This window comes from Scyliorhinus canicula, chromosome 19, assembly GCF_902713615.1.
Source record: "Scyliorhinus canicula chromosome 19, sScyCan1.1, whole genome shotgun sequence".
NCBI classification, from domain to species: domain Eukaryota; kingdom Metazoa; phylum Chordata; class Chondrichthyes; order Carcharhiniformes; family Scyliorhinidae; genus Scyliorhinus; species Scyliorhinus canicula.
In genome coordinates this window covers 106,356,060-106,380,948 of record NC_052164.1, presented here as the reverse complement: position 1 = coordinate 106,380,948, position 24,889 = coordinate 106,356,060, and the positions used below count along the sequence as shown (strand labels likewise).

Below are 24,889 nucleotides of genomic sequence, written 5' to 3'. Positions count from 1 at the left end.
GTTCTCCCAGCAACCCTTCCTCCGGTGCCTCCGCATATCTCCTGTCCACCTCCAGGAGCTCTCCCACCAGTCTCTCCCTCTCCTTCCTCTCCCTCCTTTCCCTGTGGGCCCGGATGGAGATCAGCTCCCCCCGGATCACTGCTTTCAGAGCCTCCCAGACCATCCCCACCTGGACCTCCCCCGTATCACTGGTATCCAGATACCCCTCAATGCTTCTCCGAACCCTCTTACTCACCTCCTCCTCCGCCAGCATCCCCACATCCAGGCGCCAGAGCGGGCGCTGGTCCCGCGCCTCTCCCATCTCCAGATCAACCCAGTGCGGGGCATGGTCCGAAATCGCTATGGCCGAATACTCGGCATCCTGCACCCTTGGAATCAATCCCCTGCTCAGGATGAAAAAATCTATCCGGGAATAAACCCTATGGACGTGGGAGAAAAAGGAATACTCCCACGCTCTCGGTCTCCCAAACCTCCAGGGATCCACCCCTCCCATCTGGTCCATGTATCCCCCTCAGCACTTTGGCCGCCGCCGGTCTCCTACCCGTCCTTGAACTGGACCGGTCCAGTGTGGGATCCAGCACTGTGTTAAAATCTCCCCCCATGATCAGGCCCCCTGCCTCCAGGTCCGGGATGCGGCCCAACAATCACCTCATGAAGCCAGTATCATCCCAATTCGGGGCATATACGTTCACCAGCACCACCTTCTCTCCCCGCAGCCTACCCTTCACCATGATATATCCGCCCTCCTTGTCCGACACCACCTCAGCCGCCTCAAACGCCACCCTCTTCCCCACCAGAATCGCCACCCCCCGGATCTTCGCGTCCAATCCTGAATGATAAACCTGCCCCACCCATCCCTTCCTCAGACGGACCTGGTCCGCCACCTTCAGGTGGGCCTCCTGGAGCATAGCCACGTCCGCTTTCAACCCCCTTAGATGGGAAAACACCCTGGTTCTCTTAACCGGCCCGTTCAGCCCCCTCACGTTCCAGGTAATCAGCCGGATCAGAGGGCAACCCGCCCCCCTCCCCCGCCGACTAGCCATAGCTTGGCAGATGTTCGCCCCAGGCCAGCACACCCCGCTCGACCCGTTCCCCATGGCGATAACGCCTCTCCTCTTCCCCCCCCGGCCCCCATCGGCTCCTTCCTAGTCATTCCAGCAGCAACCCGGTATCCCCCCCCCCCAGGCTAGGACCCCTCCTAGCCGCGACGCACCCTCCATGGTACTTCCGTGAGTCAGCTGACTTCTGCTGACCCCGGCAGCTCCCGCCAAAACCTATCCCCTCCCGGCATGGGGTCATCCCCCTCTTGCCGCACCTCCTTGGCATTGCTGCAGCGCGGGAAAAAAGACCCTTAGAGGCCCCGCCCCCACGGCAAGCTCCACCCCCCTGCCCCGCAGCGCGGGAAACCAGAGGAAAGCCCGCGCTTTCACACTGCCACACCCCACCCTTCTGACGCAGTTCCCAAAAATCCAGTTTCCCCTCAATCCCCAGCCCCGTACAGAAGAGAACGTATAGAACACAAACCCCCAACACTCCCCACCTAACCCACAACCATGCCCAACAAACAAACCCACCCGTAACCAGAGCAAACAGAAAACCAGCATACATAACACACATGTCCAAGTTGAAAAAGTTGAAACAGTTGAAACAAAACAGCCACAGCGGAAACAACGCCGGCCAAAGTATGTTCCCAGGCCCTAGTTCGAGTCCAGCTTCTCCGCCTGTACAAAGGCCCACGCCTCCTCCGGGGACTCGAAGTAATGGTGCCGGTCCTTGTATGTCACCCACAGGCGCGCAGGCTGCAGCATTCCACACCTGACCTGCTTGGCATGAAGCACCGCCTTCGTCCGGTTGAACCCGGCCCGCCGCTTAGCCACCTCCGCACTCCAGTCCTGATAGATCCTCATTACCGAATTCTCCCACTTGCTGCTCCTCTCTTTCTTGGCCCAGCGCAGCACACACTCCCGGTCACTGAATCGATGGAACCGCACCAGCACCGCCCGCGGGGGCTCACCTGCCTTGGGCCTCCTGGCCAGCACTCTGTGCGCTCCCTCAAGCTCCAGGGGCAAATGGAAGGACCCCGCTCCCATCAACGAGCTCAGCATCGTGGTCACATACGCCGGGAGATCCGACCCCTCCAGCCCCTCCGCCAGGCCCAGGATCCTCAGATTCTTTCGCCTCGTGCGAACGTCCAGCTCCTCCAAGCGGTCTTGCCACTTTTTGTGAAGTGCCTCGTGCAACTCCACTTTCCCAACGAGGACCACGGCCTCCTCCTCCCTCTCAGCGGCCTGCTGCTGCAACTCCCGAATAGACACCTCCTGGGCCGCCTTGGTCCCAAGCAGCTTGGTCGTAGTCGCATTCATGGAGTCCAGCAGCTCAGCCTTCAGCTCAGCAAAACAACGTAGGAGCGAGGCCTGTTGCTCCTGTGCCCACTTCCACCAGTCCTCGGGTGTTGCGCCGGCCGCCATTTTGTTTTCCTTCCCCCGTTTTTTTTGGGGGAGTTGATGCAGCCTTTTTCTTCGTCCCACTCTGGGTGAGCACCATATAGTGTGGGGCAAGTTCTTCCAGGCACCTTCCCCCACCGGGATGCGTAGAAACAGCGCCGTTTGGGGCCCTCGAAACGGCCCTAAAGTCCCTAAATAGCGGGAGCTGCCGAATGTGCGGCTTAGCTCCGCATAGCCGTAACCGGAAGTCCCAAGCTGGAAGATATTGAGGAGAGAGGGCGACACAAGACAGTTTGTTGACATGGAAGGGAAATATTATTTTGATAAAAGCCACAAATCCATTTTGCCAAATGTTATTTCTTGTTGTAGGACCATGATTGGTGAATCTGTGGCTGTGCGGACGTGGGTCTGTCTGTCAATGGCCTGTAATGAAGGTCAGTAATTTGGGAAAAGTTGGGGAATGTTTTGAGTATTTGATGTTCTCCCTGTCGCTCAGTTCTGTCTGTTTTCCAGTGCTGTGCTTGGGGCTATTGTATCAGTTTGGAAGCAGGGTCATGGACAGCGAAACTCCCAAAGTGGATGATGGCGGCTCTCCAGAAATTCCTCTTTCAATTACTTTCCCATTTTTTGCAATGGGACAGAGATCTCTGCACGTGAGTAATTGGCTTGTTTTGGGAATTGTGAGTTACAACAGGATAGAGAGAGATGGGCATCTTTCAAATGAGTCCGTCTAGATCATTGACTACTTTTTCCACTGAGTGTTTTATATTTGATAGCCATTGGGTAATTGCCATTTAATGAAGTTGGTATCCTATCTGGCAGGTGAATAACAATGGTGTGATATCCTTCAATGTGCAAGTCAGCCAGTTCACACCTGAAGCTTTCCCCCTCTCTGATGGTCGCTCGTTCATTGCTCCTTTTTGGGCTGATGTTCACAATGGAATCAAGGGCAATGTGTATTACAGAGACAGCACCGATCCCAGCCTCCTGCAAAGATCCACCAAGGACATCAGGAAGAGTTTCAAGGACCATGCCACCTTCTCAGCCACCTGGATCTTCATCGCCACTTGGTACAAAGTCACCTTCTATGGAGGCAGCGCGACTACACCGGTAATCACAACGCTGTGAACCATAGGCTGGAGAGATTCACACCTTTTACACTAGCCAGCTCGCTGGGTGGAGGGATAATTATTTGGGCGACATTGACGTCCCCCAGCCAGATCAACGGGCAGCACGGTAGCATTGTGGATAGCACAATTGCTTCACAGCTCCAGGGTCCCAGGTTCGATTCCGACTTGGGTCACTGTCTGTGCGGAGTCTGCACATCCTCCCCGTGTCTGCGTGGGTTTCCTCCGGGTGCTCCGGTTTCCTCCCACAGTCCAAAGATGTGCAGGTTAGGTGGATTGGCCATGCTAAATTGCCCTTCGTGTTGGGTGGGGTTACTGAGTTATGGGGATAGGGTGGAGGTGTTGACCTTGGGTAGGGTGCTCTTTCCAGGAGCCGGTGCAGACTCGATGGGCCAAATGGCCTCCTTCTGCACTGTAAATTCTATGATATCTATGGATGGAGAAGCTGTAATTCAGTCATTAGCAGGGTTCAAGTTCCTGTCACAGTGTCACTCTATCTCTCTAATATAATTGGCTGATATAAATAATAGAAACAGGAGGAGATCATAACCCCTTCAGTCCTAGTCCATCATTCAATTCTCACCTGAGGAAGGAGCAGCGCTCTGAAAGCTAGTGATTCCAAACAAACCTGTTGGACTTTAACCTGGTGTGTAAGACTTCTTACTGTGCTCACCCCAGTCCAACGCTGTCATCTTCACATCGTGATCATTTAATACAACCATGGCTACATTTCTGTCTCAACTCTACTTTGATACCTGCTCCCTATATCCCTTCATTCCTGACAGAATAAAATCTGTCTATCCCAACTTTATATATCCAACTATCCAGTATGTACAAACTCTAGGCTAGAGAATTCCCACAATTCACAATCATTCAGTGAAGACATTTCTCATCATCTCAGTCCTAAATGATCGATTCCTTTTCTTGAGGCTGTTCTCAGTTCCCCAAGCAAGGGAATAAACCTTTGTGTCTACCTGATCAATCCCCTTCAGAATCTTATATGTTTCAACCTTGTATTCTGTAAAACTACAGAGAACATGAGCCCAATGTATTCAGTCTCTCCTCATGAATCCGCCCACTCTTCCCAGGGACCAACTTAGAGGGAACATTTGCTGTACCAACTCCAATGCAAAGATAACTCCTAAAACATGGAGACTAAAACATACAATGTTCAGATATGGTCTCACCAAAGCCTCACAATTGCATTCCTTACTATTTTACTTCAGTCTCCTTGCAATAAAGGCTAACAGGGGAGGGGTGATGTAGTGGTATTATCACTGAATGAGTAATCCAGAGACCCAAGCCATTGCTCTGGGGATGTGGGTTCAAATGCTGCCATGGCAGAAGGTGGAATTTGAATACATTTTTTAACAAATGACATGAAACCATTGCTGATTGTCGTAAAAACCCATCCCGTTCACTAATGTCCTTGAGGGAAGGAAATCAGCCGTCCTTACCTGGTCTGGCCTACATGTGACTCCAGACCCACAGCAATGTGGTTGACTCTGAACTGACCCAACAAGCCAATTATATCAAATCGCTACAAAGCCAATAAAAAGGAATTAAATCGGACGGACCACCCGGCATCGAACCAGGCATTAGAAACGACAATTGCAAACCCAGCCCTGCCGACCCTGCAAAGTCCTCCTTCCTAACATCTGGAGGCTTGTGCCAAAGTTGAGAGAGCTGTCTCACAGAATGGTCATGCAGCCTGACATCGTCATACTCACAGAAACAATGTCCCAGACACCACTATCCCCATTCCTGGGTACGTCCTGTCTCACCGGCAGGACAGACCCAGCAGAGGTGAGGGCACAGTGGGATACAGTCGGGAGGGAGTTGCCCTGGGAGTCCTCGATTCTGGACCCCATGAAGTCTCATGGCTTCAGGTTAAACATGGGCAAGATTATCGCTTGGAAGATGCAACACTTGAAGTAATCCTTAAACTTTCCTTTCAACACCCGTAAGACAAAAACCCTTTTTACAGAAACACATCAGGTTTAAATTCTCTACTGAGAGCAGTTATCACTCTGATCAAATGATTTAGAGATAGTCTTTAGATGGCAGAGAGATCAAAAGTACACCTTATTTGGCTGGCTGCAGCTCCAACATTAAAACAAAACTAAAAACCAGAGACACACCCAAGCTTTTCCTCAAAGCAAAACTAAAAAGCAGAGCCAGAGCTCGGCCCCACCCACACTCTGACATCACTGCAGCCACTTGAGCAGACAAACATTTCTTAAAGTGACATTCCCATGACACCTCCCCCAAAGAAAAAAAATATACCATCAACTTCAAGATGGTTTCATTTTTCACCTTTTCACTATCCTTTAAGAAATGCAGACAGTAAATATACTTTTTTGTTTCAAAAAACAACACACGCAAACAGGTATAATAACATTTTAGTTTGTCTTCCTCCACCAAACTCCTCCTTAATTGACAGTCTCTTTGAACAAGATGGTCTCTGCATGATCCGTCCATTTCTCTATGCCTCGGCATTTCTCTTTAAGGTCAGATACGTTAGTTCAATCTGACCACAGAGTCCCTTGTAATTCTCCAACACAGGAGCATTGGTTATCACAGCTTTCAGGCTGTCAAATGCCTGTTGAAAGTCCGCTGTCCACTGAAATTTTCAATGTTTCTTCAGCAAGTCCGTCAGTGGAGCAACCACACTACTAATATTTGGCACAAATGTCCGATAGAATCCAGTCCTGCCAAGAAATCGCATTATTTCTCTTTGTGTCGAGGGTATCGGAAACTCCTCAATAACTGTTGGTTTCTCATCCCGTCTGACCATTCTACCCTGTCTGATTGTATGGCCAAGGAAAGTGACTTGGGCCACTTTTGGCTAGATTTACCACCAAACCCGCCTCCTGAAGTTGATCGAATAACTCTATCAGATGTTTTAAATAATCTTTTCATGTCTGGCTGAAAATTGCCAGATCGTCGATGTATACCGCACAATTAGGTAATCCTGAAACTATATGGATGTTGTTTGATTGGAACAGCATTTCCCACATCTACAGCATGTAAAGCCATTTTAGTACTTCTCAACTTATCTCCAAAAACTTGCCCATGTGATATCAATAACTCTTTCAGGTCAGTCCGTTTTTCCTCTGGAAGGTAACTCAATAATTTATTCCAGTTTTTAAGAACATCTTCATTTTCCAATTTAATTTGAGGGATGTCAAATTTACAGTCATCTGGATTTGGTTGTCACTTTGAGTTAGAATCATTAAAACCTCCTTTTTCTCTCCTTCCCTTTCAAAGGGGCTGTTTAGCTCACTGGGCTAAATCGCTGGCTTTGAAAGCAGATCAAGGCAAGCCAGCAGCACGGTTCGATTCCCGTAACAGCCTCCCTGAACAGGCGCCGGAATGTGGCGACTAGGGGCTTTTCACAGTAACTTCATTTGAAGCCTACTCGTGACAATAAGCGATTTTCATTTCATTTCATTTTTCATTTCAAGTACTTTTTAAGCATATTCACATGACACACATGGTGAGTTTTGCTTCTATCCGGCGTTCTTACCACATAATTCACCTCACTTAATTTCCTTTCAATCTGATACGGTCCACAAAACTTCGCTTTTAAAGGTTCCCCTACCACTGGTAACAACACTAAAACTTTATCTCCACTGGCAAAACTACGAACTTTGGATTTCTTGTCCGCTACCCATTTCATCACATTTTGTGCAACTTTTAGATGTTGTCTAGCCAATTCACCTGCTCTATTTAATTGTTCCCTAAAATTTGACACGTAATCCAATAATGTAAGTTCCAACTGCTCACTCACCAATTTTTCCTTAATCAATTTAAGTGGTCCTCTTACCTCATGACCAAAAATTAGTTCAAAAGGACTGAATTTGGTTGACTCATTAGGTACATCCCTAATTGCAAACAGTACGAATGGAATTCCTTTATCCCAATCCTCTGGATAATCTTGACAATAAGCTCCCAACATTGTCTTTAATGTCTGATGTCACCTTTCTAATGCTCCCTGCGGTTCTGGATGGTACGCAGTTGATTTAAATTGTTTTATTCCTAAGTTATCCATAACTTCTTTGAATAACCTTGAGGTAAAATTTGATCCTTGATCCGATTGTATTTCTGAGGGTAGTCCATATCTAGTAAAGAATTTAAGTTATTCCTCCACAATCTTTTTAGCTGTAATATTATGTACTGGAATGGCCTCTGGAAACCTAGTAGACACATCCATTATAGTCAAAAGATATTGATTCCCACTTTTTGTTTTAGGAAGCGGTCCTACACAATTCATTAGAACCCTTGTAAAAGGTTCCTCAAATGCTGGAATGGGTATTAAGGGCTGGTTTAATCACTGCTTGAGGTTTCCCTGTCATTGACACGTGTGACATGATTGACAAAATTTAACTACATCTTTATGTAGTACAGGCCAATAAAAATGTTTCTGGATTTTAGCTTGAGTTTTCCTTACTCCCACATGACCTCCCACTGGTACCTCATGTGCAACTCGCAACACATCCTTTCTATACCCTACCGGCAATACTACTTGATGATCTTCTGCCCACTTTTCATCCACAATCCATATGTAAAGGTCTCAATTTTCTCATTAAGACATCACTTTTAGAATAGAATAGAATAGAATAGAACAGAACAGGCCCTTCGGCCCTCGATGTTGTGCCGAGCAATGATTACCCTACTCAAACCCACGTATCCACCCAACAACCCCCCCCCCCCAACCACCCCCACCACCTTACTTTTTAGGACACTACGGGCAATTTAGCATGGCCAATCCACCTAACCTGCACATCTTTGGACTGTGGGAGGAAACCGGAGCACCCGGAGGAAACCCACGCGGACACGGGGAGGACGTGCAGACTCCACACAGACAGTGACCCAGCCGGGAATCGAACCTGGGACCCTGGAGCTGTGAAGCATTTATGCTAACCACCATGCTACCATGTTGCCCATTAGGGCAATTACGGTAATAACACTCTGGTATACACTCATGAAATGAAAAAATGAAATGAAAATCGCTTATTGTCACAAGTAGGCTTGAAATGAAGTTACTGTGAAAAGCCCTTAGTTGCCACATTCCGGCGCCTGTTGGGGAGGCTAGTACAGGAATTAAACCTGCGCTGCTGGTCTGCTTTAAAAGTCAGCTATTTAGCCCACTGTGCAGTTCTAATGCGTCAGACTGTATCTCAGACAATTTTAAATGATCAGCTACCTCCTTAAGTACCTCATCTTTTCATACCTTGGCAGGTAATGTTAACTGCAATGTATTTACCAAATCTAACAGTCTGTTTTTAGTCTCTGTCCATAAGGTACAGTGTGTGACCATCTCCACCCCCAAAAACTTCTGAGCCTCTGAAAGAGCCATTGTCCACAACACACTCCCTACTTAAACTAAAATACCACACCTGAAAATCTACCGCAAAATGCTCACCCCTCACCATCTTTAAGTTCGCAAAGCCAACCCAATAGATAGACTTTTATCCCAGACGAGCCCCCTATTTGTTATGGGCCAGGGTTTAGAGAACTCTAAAGTATATTATGGAGATCACCTGACCCACGGCTTTTACTAGATTGTGGTATGGGGAGCACACGGCCCACTCTGCAGGTGCGGTGCAGCAGAAATGGAAAAGTATTCTTTTAAGGCAAAACAATGTTTATTCCCAAGTTAACCTTTTTAAAACATACAGTGAACATCTTAGCAACCATCAAATCAAATACAACCCTCAAAGAACACAATACTCTAAGTAATCCTTAAATTTTCCTTTAAGCATGCATAAGACAAAAACCCTTTTTACAGAAGCACATCAGGTTTAAATTCTCTACTGAGAGCAGTTATCACTCTGAATTCACCAAATGATCTAGAGATAGTCTTTAGATGGCAGAGAGATCAAAAAGTACACCTTCTTTGGCTGGCTGCAGCTCCAACACTAAAACAAAACTAAAAAAACAGAGATACACCCAAGCTTTTCCTCAAAGCAAAGCTTAAAAACAGAGCCAGAGCTCGGCCCCACCCACACTCTGACATCACTGCAGCCACTTGAGGAGACAAACATTTCTTAAAGTGGCATTCCCATGACACCTGCTGCAGATGAATCTGTCCATGACAGTACCAGTAGGAGTGGTCACCGCACAGTCCTTGTAGAGACAAAGTCCCATCTTCACATTGAGGATACCGCGCATCGTGTTGTGCGGCACCACCACCGAGCTAAATGAGGTAGACTTTGAACAGATCTAACAAACCAAGACTGGGCACCCATGAGGCGCTGTGAGTCATCATCAGCAGCAGAATTATACTGGGCTGGAGGGGGAAGCCCTCTGATGGTTGGAGTCATACCACAAAGGAAAATGATTGTAAAGGTTGACAATCAATCATTTGAGTTCCAGGACATCACTACAAGAGTTAATAAGACCATAAGACATAGGAGCAGAATTAGGCCACTCGGCCCATTGAGTCTACTCCGCCATTCAATCATGGCTGATATTTTTCTCATCCCCATTCTCCTGCCTTCTCCCCATAACCGCTGATCCCATTATTAATCATGAATCTATCTATCTCTGTCTTAAAGACACTCAGTGATTTAGCCTCCACAGTCTTCTGTGACAAAGAGTTCCACAGATTCACCACCCTCTGGCTGAAGAAATTCCTCCTCATCTCTGTTTTAAAGGATCGTCCCTTTAATCTGAGATTGTGTCCTCTGGTTCTAGTGTTTCCAACAAGTGGAAACATCCTCTCCACATTCACTCTATCCAGACCTCGCAGTATCCTGTAAGTTTCAGTAAGATCCCCCCTCATCCTTCTAAACCCCAACGAGTACAGACCCAGAGTCCTCAACCGTTCCTCATACGACAAGCTCTTCATTCCAGTGATCATTCTTGTGAACCTCCTCTGGACCCTTTCCAAGGCCAGCACATCCTTCCTTAGGTACGGGACCCAAAACTGCTCACAATACTCCAAATGGGGTCTGACCATCAGGGTAGTGTCCTAGGTCCAATCATATCAGCTGCTTTATCAGTGACCTTCCCTCCATCATAAGGGCACAGGTTAGGAAGTTCGCTGATGATTTTTTAAAATTAATTTTTTTCTGGGATGTGGGTGTCACTGGCTCGTCCAGCATTTATTGCCCATCCTAGTTGCCCTTCAGAAGGTGGCGGTGAGCTGCCTTCTTGAACCACTGCAGTCCCTGAGGTGTAGGTACACCCACTGTGCTGTTAGGGAGGGAGTTCCAGGATGTTGCCCCAACGACAATGAAGGAACAGGGATATATTTCCAAGTCAGGGTGGTGAGTGACTTAAAAGGAAACCTCCGGGTTGTGGGGTTCCCAGGTATCTGCTGCTCTTGCCTTTCTAGATGGTAGTGGTAGTGGGTTTGGAAGGTGCTGTCTAAGGAAATTTGGCAAGTTCCTGCAGTGCATCTTGTAGATGGTACACACGGCTGTCACTGTGCGTCGGTGGTGGAGGGTTTGAATGTTTGTGGAAGGGGAGCAATCAAGCGGCTGCTTTGTCCTGGATGGTGTCGAGCTTCTTGAGTGTTGTTGGAGCTGCACTCATCCAGACTTGTGCCTTGTAGATGGTGGACAGGCTTTAGGGGGGTCAGGGGGTGAGTTACTCACCGTAGATTCCTAATCTTTGACCTGCCCTGGCAGCCACAGTATTAATGTGGCTGGGTCCAGTTTAGTTCCTGATCAGTGGTAATCCCCAGGATGTTGATTGTGGGGGTTCAGTGATGGTAATGCCATTGAATGCAAGGAGCGGGGTTAGATCCTCTTTTGTAGGAGATGGTCATTGCCTGGCACTTGTGTGGCGCGAATGTAACTTGCCCCTCGCCAGCCCCAAGCCTGGATATTGTCCAGGTCTTGCTGCATTTGGAGGCATCGCGAATGGTGCTGAACACTGTGCAGTTATCCGCAAACATCCCCACTTCTGACCTTATGATGGAAGGGAGGTCATTGATGAAGCAGCTGAAGATGGTTGGGCCTAGGACACTACCCTGAGGAACTCCTGCAGTGATGTCCTGGAGCTGAGATGATTGACCTCCAACCACCACAACCAAATGCTGCCTTGATGTCAAGGGCAGTCACTCTCACCTCACCTTTGGCATTCCGCTCTTTTGTCCATTAGTATACCATGTTCAGTGACTCCTCAGATACTGAAGCAGTCCATGTACAAATGCAGCAAGACCTGGACCATATCCAGGTTTTCTGAGCTGAAACTGAGAGTGGATTCGCTGTGGAGCATCCGCGATGCTGAGCAGGTTGTGGATAGCACGTTCAGTCAGGGCAGGTGAGGGTTGAACTGCCAGAAAGGGCATGGGTGACCACCAGACAGAGTAGAGGAAGGCAGGTAGTTCAGGAGTCCCCTGTGGCCACCCCCCCCCCCCCCCCTTCTAACAGATAGACCATTTTGGATACTGTTGTGGGAGATGATTGTGTCGGGGAAAGCAGTGGCAGCCAGCTTCATAGCACCATGGGTGGGTCTGCTGCACAAGAGGGGAGGAGGAAGAATGTCAGGGCTATAGTGGTCGGGGATTCAATTGTAAGGGCAACAGGCAAGAGTTTCTGTGGCTGCAAAAGAGACTCCAGGATGGTGTGTTGCCTTCCTGGTGCCAGGGTCAGGGATGTCACTGAAAGACTCTGGGGCATACTGAAGGGGAAGGGTGAACAGACAGATATTGTGGTACATATTCATACCAACGATAAAGGCAGAAAAAGGATGAGGTCCTGAAAGCAGAATGTAGGGAACTGGGACGTAGATTACAAAACAGAACCCAGAACATAATAATCTCTGGATTACTTCTGCTGCCACAAGCCAGTGAATATAGGAATAAGATGTTAGTCCAGACAAATGCATGGCTGGAGAGATGGTGAAGGGGGGAGGGCTTTAGATTTCTGGGACATTGGGACTGTTTTTGGGGAAGGCGGGCCCTGTACAAGGTGGGTGGTTTGCATCTGAACTGAAATGGGACCAATGCCCTTGCGTGGAGGTTTGCTCATGCTTTTGGGGAGGGTTTAAACTAACTTGGCAGGGCTGGGATCATGAGAGAAGGTTCAGCAGGGATAGATGCACAGATAAAATTAGTGGAGGCATCAAATGAGTCAAGATGGTATGGAATGTCGAGAGCAGTTAAGTCACCAGGTAGTTTGGCAAGATTGGATGGTATTTATTTTAATGTGAGGAGTCTGACGAACAAAGCAGATGAATTGAGAGCACAAATTAAAACATGGGGGTATGATGTTACCGCTGTCAATGAGACATGGTTGAGAGCGGGGCAGGATTGGCAGCTCAGTATTCCTGGATACAGGGTCTTCAGGCAAGATAGGGAAGGAGGTAAAAGAGGAGGGGGTGTCGCAATTTTGATCAGGGAATGAATTACAGGAGTAAGAAGGGACAACATCTTAGAAGGTTCTTCAACTGAAGCCATATGGGTAGAACTTAAAAACTAAAGAGGAGCAGTCATATTGCTGAGAGTGTTCTACAGGCCCCTAACAGTCCTAGAGAAATAGAAGAGCAGATGTGGAGGCAAATTTCAGAGAAGTATAAAAGTAATAGGGTAGTGATAGTGGGGATTTTAACTTCCCCAATATTAACTGGGGTAGCCAAAGTGTGCAAGGTTTATCTACCCACCTTGTTGCTCACTTACTGTATCCTCACAGCTTAATTCCCATTTGGCTTTGTATTATCAGCAAACTCTGATACATTCCTGGGTCTCTTTGTTCAAGTCATTATTATAATTGTAAATAGTTGAGATGCCAGCACTAATTCTTGTGGTTCTGTACTAATTACAGCCTGCTAACTTGGAAATGCCCCGTTTATCCCTACTGTCTGTTTCCTGCTTGTAAACCAATCTGGCTAATGTATTACTCCCACTCGATGAGCCCTTGTCTTGCACATTAAATGTTTGCCTGGCATGTTATCAAAAACCCATCTCCAGAACATCGACTGGCTCCTCTTTAACTCAACAAATCCAACCTCACAAAACTCTGAAATCTGTCAAACACAATTTCCCTTCCATAAAACTCTCGATCGATTTCTAATCAGGCTCTGAGTTTCTAATTCCATTATTTCCTTATTAATAGGGTTTTGAGGAGCTTTGCAGTGCATCGTGTAGATGGGGTGGCAAACATGTGGACTGCTCTGTTGTCAATGATGCTGATCCAGCAACATCTTGGGGTTCCATTTACATGAAACTTAACTGTGGGAGCCACATTAGTACAGTAGAAATTCCAGAGAAAGTCACCTCCTGACTTCCCACTACCATTCCACCATATATACAAAGTACTAGTCAGGAGTGTGATGGAATACTCTTCCCTGGATGAGTGCAGCTCAACACCATCCAAGATAAAGCAGTGATTGGCACTCCATCCACCATTTTAAACATTCACTCACCTCACCCCAAACCATCGTGGATACCAAATGCAAGATGCAACTTGCTCATCTTGTAACCATTTCTCTTTAATGATGATTATATCAAACCCATTTATCTGTATTTGTGCCACTTCTTTATCTATCTTGTTACAAATGCTTTGAGACTTTGACTAAAGAGCCCTTAATTTTGTTTTTTTAAATCTAAAAGTTATCATTCTGACCAAGCTACGTTTCAAACAGCAACTTTCCTTATTGCACCCGGAGGAGCTGGGGCCACTAGAGGAATCGAACTCACGACCGATCTGAACTAACTGTCCACGAGGAAGAGCTGGGAGTCCCTTTCAAGATGATTTATTGATGATTCCTGATTTTAACAGCGATTTGATTTCCATATGGTTAATGATGTGAAATTGACAGTAATCAACTACCTTCAACAAGTAGATGATGTTTACTGTGGATATAAAATCTAATTAGCCTATTGGGAAGCTCAATCTATGTGAATTCAAGTGAAATTGTTAATCAACTTACACTTTATTAATAATGAGCCTTTTGTTTGAAGTGGTTTGTGATACTTGTCTCTAACCCTGTGATCAATAGATGAACACATTTCAATGTGTGCTGATCACAGATGAAAGAATCTCCTTTGCCATGTTCAACTACGCTGATATTTACTGGACTACAGGGACTGCAAGTGGAGGAGATCCATTAACTGGAGTTGGAGGCTCAGCAGCACAGGTCTGATGTACCCAATTTCTTCATTTATACAAGCTGTGGTTAACAAAACTAGTGAAGTAACTTGGCAGAATTGAATAGTGAGAAACTAGGTCAAAGGTCTCCAAAGGATCTAACTAAAATAGGGAACACAAATGTTACTGGGAGGATTGAGAAGGGTGGTGTAATGGATGTTGTGTATATAGGTGCTCAATAAAGTACCACATAGTCAACTTGTAGGTTGGTTTGAAGACTGTGCATTAACTGGACAATGACAGCGTGGATATAAAATTCACTAAGAGACAGGAAACAGTGAGTCATGGTGAATAGTTGGTTCAATGTGGAGGGAAGTTAGGATTAGTATATAGTGGTGTACCCAAGTGAAACTACTGCTGAATTTCGATATGAACAAATGATCTGAGCTTGGGGATACAGGGAATGATTTAATTTAAAGCAAACATATCTAAAATAAGTACCGACAGAGATTGTAAATTATCTCAATTCTAGAGCGGGAGTTAGCAAATGTAACTCTGCTATTCAAGCAAAGGAGGAAACGGAGTCTTGTTAGCTCAGGAAAATACTGAGATCCCTTGTTAAGGAAATCTCAGAAAATCATGGGTTGATCACTAAGTTACCATGGATTTATGAAAAGAAAATAGTGTTTAAGGAATTTATTAGACTTTTTGAGGATATAATTAGTAGGGGAGATAAAGGAGAACCAGTAGATACAGTACATTTAAAGTTCCAAAAAGCATTCAATATCATGTCGCATTGTGCGGGTGGTACAGTGTTTAGCACTGCTGCCTCACAGCACCAATGATCCTGCTTCAATTCCGCCCTCGGGTCACTGTCTGTGCGGAGTCTGCATGTTCTCCCCGTATGTGCGTGGGTTTCCTCCCGGGTGCTCCGGTTTCCTCCCACAGTCCAAAGATGTGTAGGTTGATTGGCCATGATAAATTGAGCTGGATTATTTATGTCCCAGCAGTCTCTGGTTTAAGGGAGTGGCTCCACCCCCCTCATCTGGGGGGGATCGCTCTCGGTTGAGGCCATAGGGACTCTGAGGTGCAGATCCCTGGGTGTCCTGTATAACATGCCCGTCCTCCACTCAAGTCTGATTTTCCATTGAGACGTCAGGAGGGGGAAATCCTTTTCTCTCTTTGGCCTGAGACTGTCTACCCAGCGTCCGCTGTTCTGGGTCCTGAGGCAGGAGCGTTGTGTTCGGGCCGAGCGTCTGGGTGGTTCTGCTGTGTGTTTCCCAGCAGTCACCCCCACACCTATTTTGACATCTGTGGGCAAAGTCTCCATGTCTGACTCTGAATCGGACGAGTCGACCTCCCACATCACTGAATCGAAGCTCAGCCGCCTCGCTGTGCATCAACGGTGAATGTTCTGGAGGAAGGGGCACTACCGGCCTTGGGGTCCTTGGCCGATCCCCGGGGACCTGTACAGCCCGGCTTCGGAGAAGGTCCACATGTCGGTTAGAGTCCTTTCCTTGTACCCATACAAAATATGAGACTGGGCCGGACCGTTTTATTACTGTTCCCAGGATGCCCAATGCTCCGTCTACAAAATTTTGCACGTAAACGGTGTTGCCCACTAAAAGTTCCCTAATGGGTCTGGTTTGTTTCGTTTTGACCTGTTCCTGTTGGTCAAGGATCCTTTCTCCGATGTCCGGCGAAACAACAACTGTGTGTGCAGTGTCCTATCGAAAGTTCTGTGGGTACTACCCCAGTGGTTGCATGCAGTGTGATCCTATCGTAAAAAAGGATTTTTGGGACACCCAAGATCCCTTGAAAAGCCCCTGTGAAATCCACATGGAGGCCGGACAATGGTTGGCCGTCCATTCCCATGGCTGAAGTGGAGCTGCTGGGGGGAGCTTTTGTCGTTCTTGGCACAGTGTAAATTGCTTTGCCACCTTCTCGATGTCTGCGTCTATTCCGGGCCACCACACATACCTTCAGGCCAACATTTTCATTTTAGAGTCTCCCGGGTGTCCACTCTGGACATCTTGCAAGATCGCCTCCTGGCCGCGCTCGGGAATGACCACTTGGGAACCCCACAGTAGGATGCCATCCACCACGCTGAGTTCAGCCACTTCTGTGGTGAAAGCATGTACACCCTCTGGGAGAGCAAGATGGTGGGCCCCGTACAGCACGATGTGGCGGACCCTGGCTAACAGTGGGCCTGTCTGTGTCCGTGCCTTTACATGGGCCACTGTCACTGGTAAAGAGTCCATAAAGTATAGGGCAGTGATCACCTCGTCTGATGCTGTCGGCATTGGCGTGCTGGTGGGCAGAGGGAGGCGGCTGAGGGCGTCCGCGTGCGTACTCTTCATCCCTGGGCAATGTTCCAAGATTCATATACCACCGAGAACAGAGCCTAACGCTGAATGCAGGCGGACGCCAATGGGGGGATTGCTCTGTCCTCTTTGAACAAACCTATCAGGGACTTATGGTGCGTGTAAGCTATGAATGTTTCTGCCTCTGCAGCCGGACCCTCCTCACCCCTGGCACCTTCCCCACCCATATAAACTCCAAAATTCTTAAGTCACCTGCAGTTTTTCCGGGTGGAGCACTTTGAACCTAGTTTGTCATCGGTACAGCATCGCCTTAGCCCTGTTGAAACCCGCATGCCGTTGTGCCAGTTCAGCTCCAATGTCCTGGTATATTCGGAACTTGTTCCCCTCCCATTCACAGTTCCGCTTCTCCCTGGCCCACTGCAGGATCTTTTTCTTTTCCACAAACTTGTGGAGTCTCACGGTCACCACCCGCGGCGGCTCCTCTGCTCTTGGCTACTGCCTCAGAGACATGTGCGCTCTATCCACCTCTGGGGCCTTGTACAGCAACCCCCCCCCCCTCCGCCACCAGCCCTGCCAGCATCCTCGAGATGTGCCTTGTGGCACTCACACCTTCCACACCTTCAGGCAGGCTGACAATATGCAGGTTCTGCCTTTAGAGCTGTTCCCCAGGAGCTCGACCTCCATCTCCAATGCCACCACCCGGTCACTATGGTCTGACATCACCTTCTCCATCTCCCAGATTTGTGACCCCGGTGCTCCCAGACATATCTCGACCCTTTCCATCGAGCCCTTCGGGGAGCCACAGTCGATTCGATGGGCCCTCCTTCATCTCCTTTCTTTGTTGATTAAATTCTTTAATAAAAGCCATCAACTGCTCCATCTGGAGCTACCCAACCTGCATCGGCCCTTCCCCCTCCGCCATCTTTCTTGGCCAGGTCTTTCACCTTCTGCTGGGTCTGGTAACCAGCAGCCACTCCCGGGGGGGATCTTCGCCTCCACACTTTCAACAACACTTTCCCGTCAAAATCCCTCCCATTTTTGGGTAAAAAGCTGAGTTCTACACCTTCGAGCAGGAGATGCCCTGTGTGCAACCACTCACTCCCTGGCGGCCACTGGGAGTCACTGCAGTAATTGACTCCTTAATAATGCAACACCATCTCCTCTTTTACACCCTCCCCTGTCTCGCCTGAAGATCTTACACCCTGGAATGTTGAGTTGCAATCCTGCCTCTCCCTCAAACACATCTCTGTGATGGCAACACTATCACAATTCCATGTGTTAATTCAAATCCTTAACCCATTGATCTTTTAAAAAAAATAAACATGCAAACTCCACGCAGTGACCCAGGACCAGGATCGAACCCGGGTCCTTGGTGCCGTGAGGCAACAATACAAACCACTGCACCACCATGCCACCCCTAACTCATCAGCCTTGCCTATAAAGCTCCTGGCATTAAAGTAGAAGTCATCCAGACTCACCTTACTCCCTTGCGGAACTCCCTCTGTCTTGGTTCCTATAATATAGTTTATTGTGTCCCTGTTGTGCAAACCATTTGTTTCCCCTTTGCCTGCCGAACGAATTTAAACTCCTCCCAGCAGCACCAGCAAATCCACTCACAAAGATATTGGCCCTGCTCTGGTTCAGGTGCTGACTGTCCCATTTGTACAAGTCCCACCTTCCCCAGAAACGGTCCCAGTGATCCAGGAATCTAAAACCCTCCCTCCTGCACTAACACTTGAGCCACGCATTCATCTGCCCCATTCTCCTTTCCTGTCCTCGCCAGCGTGTAGCAGCACCCAGTGTAATCCAGGTGTAATCCAGACATTACTACATCTGAGGTCCTGCTTTTTAATCTGCTCCCTGGACCGCTGAATTCTTGATGCAAGACCTCATCCTGCATTCTACCCATATCATCGGTGCCAATGTGAACCATGACCTCTGACTATCCCCCATCTCCCTCGAGGATTCTCTGCAGCAGTTCAGTAAGATCCCAGACCCTGGCCCCAGGGAAGGAACACACTATCCTGGAGTCATGTGTGTGGACGCACGGATGAAGGTGATGGGCTGAAGGACCTCCATCCATGTTGTAAATGTTTGAAATTTGATGATAAACTCTATGCCCCACAATTTAGAAAGAATATGAAGATTTTGAGAAAGATTTTCTGGAATGATGTCAGACTTCAGTTGTATGGAGACACCAGAGAATCTGGTGATGTTCTATTTACAGCAGGGAAGGGATTTGATCGGTTCTCAAAATTCTAAATGGATTGAATTAGAGTTTCCTGCTCCCAGTGGTCGGAGGGTCAGTAATCGCAGGGCACAGATTTGAAATAATTGACGAGGTGGCACATGGAAACTTTTCAAACGCAGAATGGACTGCCTGAAACAGATTCAAAAATAACTTTCAAAGGAAATTAATAAAGACTTGGGGCCCGATTGAATGGACTTGTTGCACCGAGATTTCGCAAAACATGGTGATCTGGATCTCGCCTTCACTGGGCGGGATCCAGATTTGCATATTTAAATGAGCAGTTAGCTTCACTTAAATATGTCTGCGTCATAGTATCCCCGGGCACCGGGATCGAACGCCCACGCCTGCCCGGTATCGAACGGCCACGCCTGCCCGGTATCGAACGGCCACGCCTGCCCGGGATCGATCGCCCACGCCTGCCCGGGATCGATCGCCCACGCCTGCCCGGGATCGATCGCCCACGCCTGCCCGGGATCGAACGCCCACGCCTGCCCGGGATCGAACGGCCACGCCTTCCCGGGATCGAACGCCCACGCCTGCCTGGGATCGAACGCCCACGCCTGCCCGGGATCGAACGCCCACGCCTGCCCGGGATCGAACGCCCACGCCTGCCCGGGATCGAGCGGCCACGCCTGCCCGGTATCGAACGGCCACGCCTGCCCGGTATCGAACGGCCACGCCTGCCCCGGGATCGAACGCCCACGCCTGCCTGGGATCGAACGGCCATGCCTGCCCCGGGATCGAACGCCCACGCCTGCCTGGGATCGAACGGCCACGCCTGCCCTGGGATCGAACGCCCACGCCTGCCCGGGATCGAACGGCCACGCCTGCCTGGGATCGAACGGCCACGCCTGCCCTGGGATCGAACGCCCACGCCTGCCTGGGATCGAACGGCCACGCCTGCCCTGGGATCGAACACACACGCCTGCCCGGGATCGAACGGCCACGCCTGCCCTGGGATCGAACGGCCACGCCTGCCTGGGATCGAACGCCCACGCCTGCCTGGGATCGAACACACACGCCTGCCGGGGATCGAACGGCCACGCCTGCCCTGGGATCGAACGGCCACGCCTGCCTGGGATCGAACGCCCACGCCTGCCTGGGATCGAATGCCTGCCCAGGATCGAACGGCCACGCCTGCCTGGGATCGAACGCCCACGCCTGCCCAGGATCGAACGGCCACGCCTGCCTGGGATCGAACGGCCACGCCTGCCTGGGATCGAACGCCCACGCCTGCCCGGGATCGAACGCCCACGCCTGCCCGGGATCGAACGGCCATGCCTGCCCCGGGATCGAACGCCCACGCCTGCCCCGGGATCGAACGGCCACGCCTGCCTGGGATCGAACGCCCACGCCTGCCCGGGATCGAACGGCCACGCCTGCCGGGGATCGAACGCCCACGCCTGCCCGGGATCGATCGCCCACGCCTGCCCGGGATCGAACGCCCACGCCTGCCCGGGATCGAACGGCCACGCCTGCCTGGGATCGAATGCCTGCGCGGGATCGAACGCCCACGCCTGCCCGGGATCGAACGGCCACGCCTGCCGGGGATCGAACGCCCACGCCTGCCCGGGATCGAACGCCCACGCCTGCCGGGGATCGAACGCCCACGCCTGCCCGGGATCGAACGCCCACGCCTGCCCGGGATCGAACGGCCACGCCTGCCGGGGATCGAACGCCCACGCCTGCCCGGGATCGAACGCCCACGCCTGCCTGGGATCGAACGGCCACGCCTGCCCTGGGATCGAACGGCCACGCCTGCCCTGGGATCGAACGGCCACGCCTGCCTGGGATCGAATGCCTGCCTGGGATCGAACACCCACGCCTGCCGGGGATCGAACGGCCACGCCTGCCGGGGATCGAACGCCCACGCCTGCCCGGGATCGAACGGCCACGCCTGCCGGGGATCGAACGGCCACGCCTGCCCGGGATCGAACGGCGACGCCTGCCCGGGATCGAACGCCCACGCCTGCCCGGGATCGAACGCCCACGCCTGCCTGGGATCGAACGCCTGCCGGGATCGAACGCCCACGCCTGCCTGGGATCGAACGCCCACGCCTGCCTGGGATCGAATGCCCACGCCTGCCTGGGATCGAACGCCCACGCCTGCCTGGGATCGAACGCCCACGCCTGCCCGGGATCGAACGCCCACGCCTGCCCGGGATCGAATGCCTGCGCGGGATCGAACGCCCACGCCTGCCCGGGATCGAACGCCCACGCCTGCCCGGGATCGAACGGCCACGCCTGCCTGGGATCGAACGGCCACGCCTGCCCTGGGATCGAACGGCCACGCCTGCCCTGGGATCGAACGCCCACGCCTGCCCAGGATCGAATGCCTGCGCGGGATCGAACACACACGCCTGCCCGGGATCGAATGCCTGCGCGGGATCGAACGCCCACGCCTGCCCGGGATCGAACGCCCACGCCTGCCCGGGATCGAACGGCCACGCCTGCCTGGGATCGAACGGCCACGCCTGCCCTGGGATCGAACGGCCACGCCTGCCCTGGGATCGAACGCCCACGCCTGCCTGGGATCGAACGGCCACGCCTGCCCTGGGATCGAACGGCCACGCCTGCCCGGGATCGAACGCCCACGCCTGCCCTGGGATCGAACGCCCACGCCTGCCTGGGATCGAACGGCCACGCCTGCCCTGGGATCGAACGCCCACGCCTGCCCGGGATCGAACGGCCACGCCTGCCCGGGATCGAACGGCCACGCCTGCCCTGGGATCGAACGCCCACGCCTGCCTGGGATCGAACGCCCACGCCTGCCCGGGATCGAACGCCCACGCCTGCCCGGGATCGAACGCCCACGCCTGCCCGGGATCGAACGCCCACGCCTGCCCGGGATCGAACGCCCACGCCTGCCCGGGATCGAACGCCCACGCCTGCCCGGGATCGAACGGCCATGCCTGCCCGGGATCGAATGCCTGCCTGGGATCGAACACCCACGCCTGCCCTGGGATCGAACGGCCACGCCTGCCCGGGATCGAACGCCCACGCCTGCCTGGGATCGAACGGCCACGCCTGCCTGGGATCGAACGGCCACGCCTGCCCTGGGATCGAACGGCCACGCCTGCCGGGGATCGAACGCCCACGCCTGCCCGGGATCGAACGCCTGCCCGGGATCGAACGCCCACGCCTGCCCCGGGATCGAACAGCCACGCCTGCCCCGGGATCGAACGGCCACGCCTGCCCCGGGATCGAACAGCCACGCCTGCCCTGGGATCGAACGGCCACGCCTGCCCTGGGATCGAACGGCCACGCCTGCCTGGGATCGAACGGCCACGCCTGCCCTGGGATCGAACGGCCACGCCTGCCCTGGGATCGAACGGCCACGCCTGCCCGGGATCGAACGGCCACGCCTGCCTGGGATCGAACGCCCACGCCTGCCTGGGATCGAACGCCTGCCGGGATCGAACGCCCACGCCTGCCCGGGATCGAACGCCTGCCGGGATCGAACGCCCACGCCTGCCTGGGATCGAACGCCTGCCCGGGATCGAACGCCCACGCCTGCCTGGGATCGAACGCCTGCCGGGATCGAATGCCCACGCCTGCCTGGGATCGAACGCCCACGCCTGCCTGGGATCGAACGCCCACGCCTGCCCGGGATCGAACGCCCACGCCTGCCCGGGATCGAATGGCCACGCCTGCCCGGGATCGAATGGCCACGCCTGCCTGGGATCGAACGCCCACGCCTGCCTGGGATCGAACGCCTGCCGGGATCGAACGCCCACGCCTGCCCGGGATCGAATGCCTGCCCGGGATCGAACGCCCACGCCTGCCTGGGATCGAACGCCTGCCGGGATCGAACGCCCACGCCTGCCCGGGATCGAATGGCGACGCCTGCCCCGGGATCGAACGTCCACGCCTGCCCTGGGATCGAACGGCCACGCCTGCCCCGGGATCGAACGGCCATGCCTGCCCCGGGATCGAACGGCCACGCCTGCTCAGGATCGAACGCCCACGCCTGCCTGGGATCGAACGCCCACGCCTGCCTGGGATCGAACGGCCACGCCTGCCTGGGATCGAACGCCCACGCCTGCCCGGGATCGAACGCCCACGCCTGCCCGGGATCGAACGCCCACGCCTGCCCGGTATCGAACGCCCACGCCTGCCCGGTATCGAACGGCCACGCCTGCCTGGGATCGAACGCCCACGCCTGCCCGGTATCGAACGCCCACGCCTGCCCGGTATCGAACGGCCACGCCTGCCCGGGATCGAACGCCCACGCCTGCCCGGGATCGAACGCCCACGCCTGCCCGGGATCGAACGCCCACGCCTGCCCGGGATCGAATGGCTACGCCTGCGCGGGATCGAACGCCCACGCCTGCCTGGGATCGAACGCCTGCGCGGGATCGAACGGCCACGCCTGCCCGGGATCGAACGCCTGCCCGGGATCGAACGGCCACGCCTGCCTGGGATCGAACGCCCACGCCTGCCCGGGATCGAACGCCCACGCCTGCGCGGGATCGAACGCCCACGCCTGCCTGGGATCGAACACCCACGCCTGCCCGGGATCGAATGGCCACGCCTGCCTGGGATCGAATGGCCACGCCTGCCTGGGATCGAACGCCCACGCCTGCGCGGGATCGAACGCCCATGCCTGCGCGGGATCGAACGCCCACGCCTGCCCGGGATCGAACGCCCACGCCTGCCCGGGATCGAACGCCCACGCCTGCCCTGGGATCGAACGGCCACGCCTGCTCATGGATCGAACGGCCACGCCTGCCCCGGGATCGAACGCCCACGCCTGCCCGGGATCGAACGCCCACGCCTGCTCATGGATCGAACGGCCACGCCTGCCCAGGATCGAACGCCCACGCCTGCCCGGGATCGAACGCCCACGCCTGCCGGGGATCGAACGCCCACGCCTGCCTGGGATCGAACGCCCACGCCTGCCTGGGATCGAACGCCCACGCCTGCCTGGGATCGAACGGCCACGCCTGCCGGGGATCGAACGCCCACGCCTGCCCTGGGATCGAACGGCCACGCCTGCCCGGGATCGAATGGCTACGCCTGCCCGGGATCGAACGCCTGCCCGGGATCGAACGGCCACGCCTGCCCGGGATCGAACGGCCACGCCTGCCCGGGATCGAACGGCCACGCCTGCCCTGGGATCGAACGCCCACGCCTGCCTGGGATCAAACGGCCACGCCTGCCCGGGATCGAACGCCCACGCCTGCCCGGGATCGAACGCCCACGACTGCCTGGGATCAAACGGCCACGCCTGCCTGGGATCGAACGCCCACGCCTGGGAGACCTCGCTGTGACAACGCTGGTTTCCACAAACCTGGGCCAGGCTTAATGGCACTTGGAGGCTGTGGGTAGTCAGGTTCTGGGCAGGATGGTACCCTGGCACCCAAATGTCAGCCTGGCAGGGCTGGGTGCCAGGTTGCCCATTCTGTGAATCTGGCCTCTTCCTGTATGAGGGTCACTTGAGGACCCCCAATCGATAAGTTGGGGCATGTGGGGGGGGGGGTTGTCGGGAGATCGGGGCAGCTTTTAAAAGTGGGGCCCTGATCTCTTTCTGCACCACGAGCCGAGCTAGTCAATACAGGAAATGAAGGGGAGTGTGACCTCAGTGTGACCCCTCACAAAGGGCCCCCCAATAAACCCAAAGCGCTGCAGACCCTGCTATTTGCTGCAGACCCTGCTATTTGCTGCAGACCCTGCTATTTGCTGTAGACCCTGCTAT

General features: G+C 52.7%; 1 protein-coding gene across 1 annotated transcript in view; it reads left to right on the top strand.

The window, feature by feature from the left end:
* Window positions 1–2,759: 2,759 nt before the first annotated feature.
* tecta (tectorin alpha) overlaps window positions 2,760–24,889 on the top strand; it is a 99,793-nt gene continuing 77,663 nt past the window's right edge. The window contains exons 1-4 of the mRNA XM_038779528.1: window positions 2,760–2,878; window positions 2,958–3,097; window positions 3,267–3,554; window positions 14,528–14,665. Coding sequence (XP_038635456.1) covers window positions 2,818–2,878; window positions 2,958–3,097; window positions 3,267–3,554; window positions 14,528–14,665 — 627 coding nt within the window. The 5' untranslated portion in view covers window positions 2,760–2,817. The remainder of the gene's footprint in view (window positions 2,879–2,957; window positions 3,098–3,266; window positions 3,555–14,527; window positions 14,666–24,889) is intronic.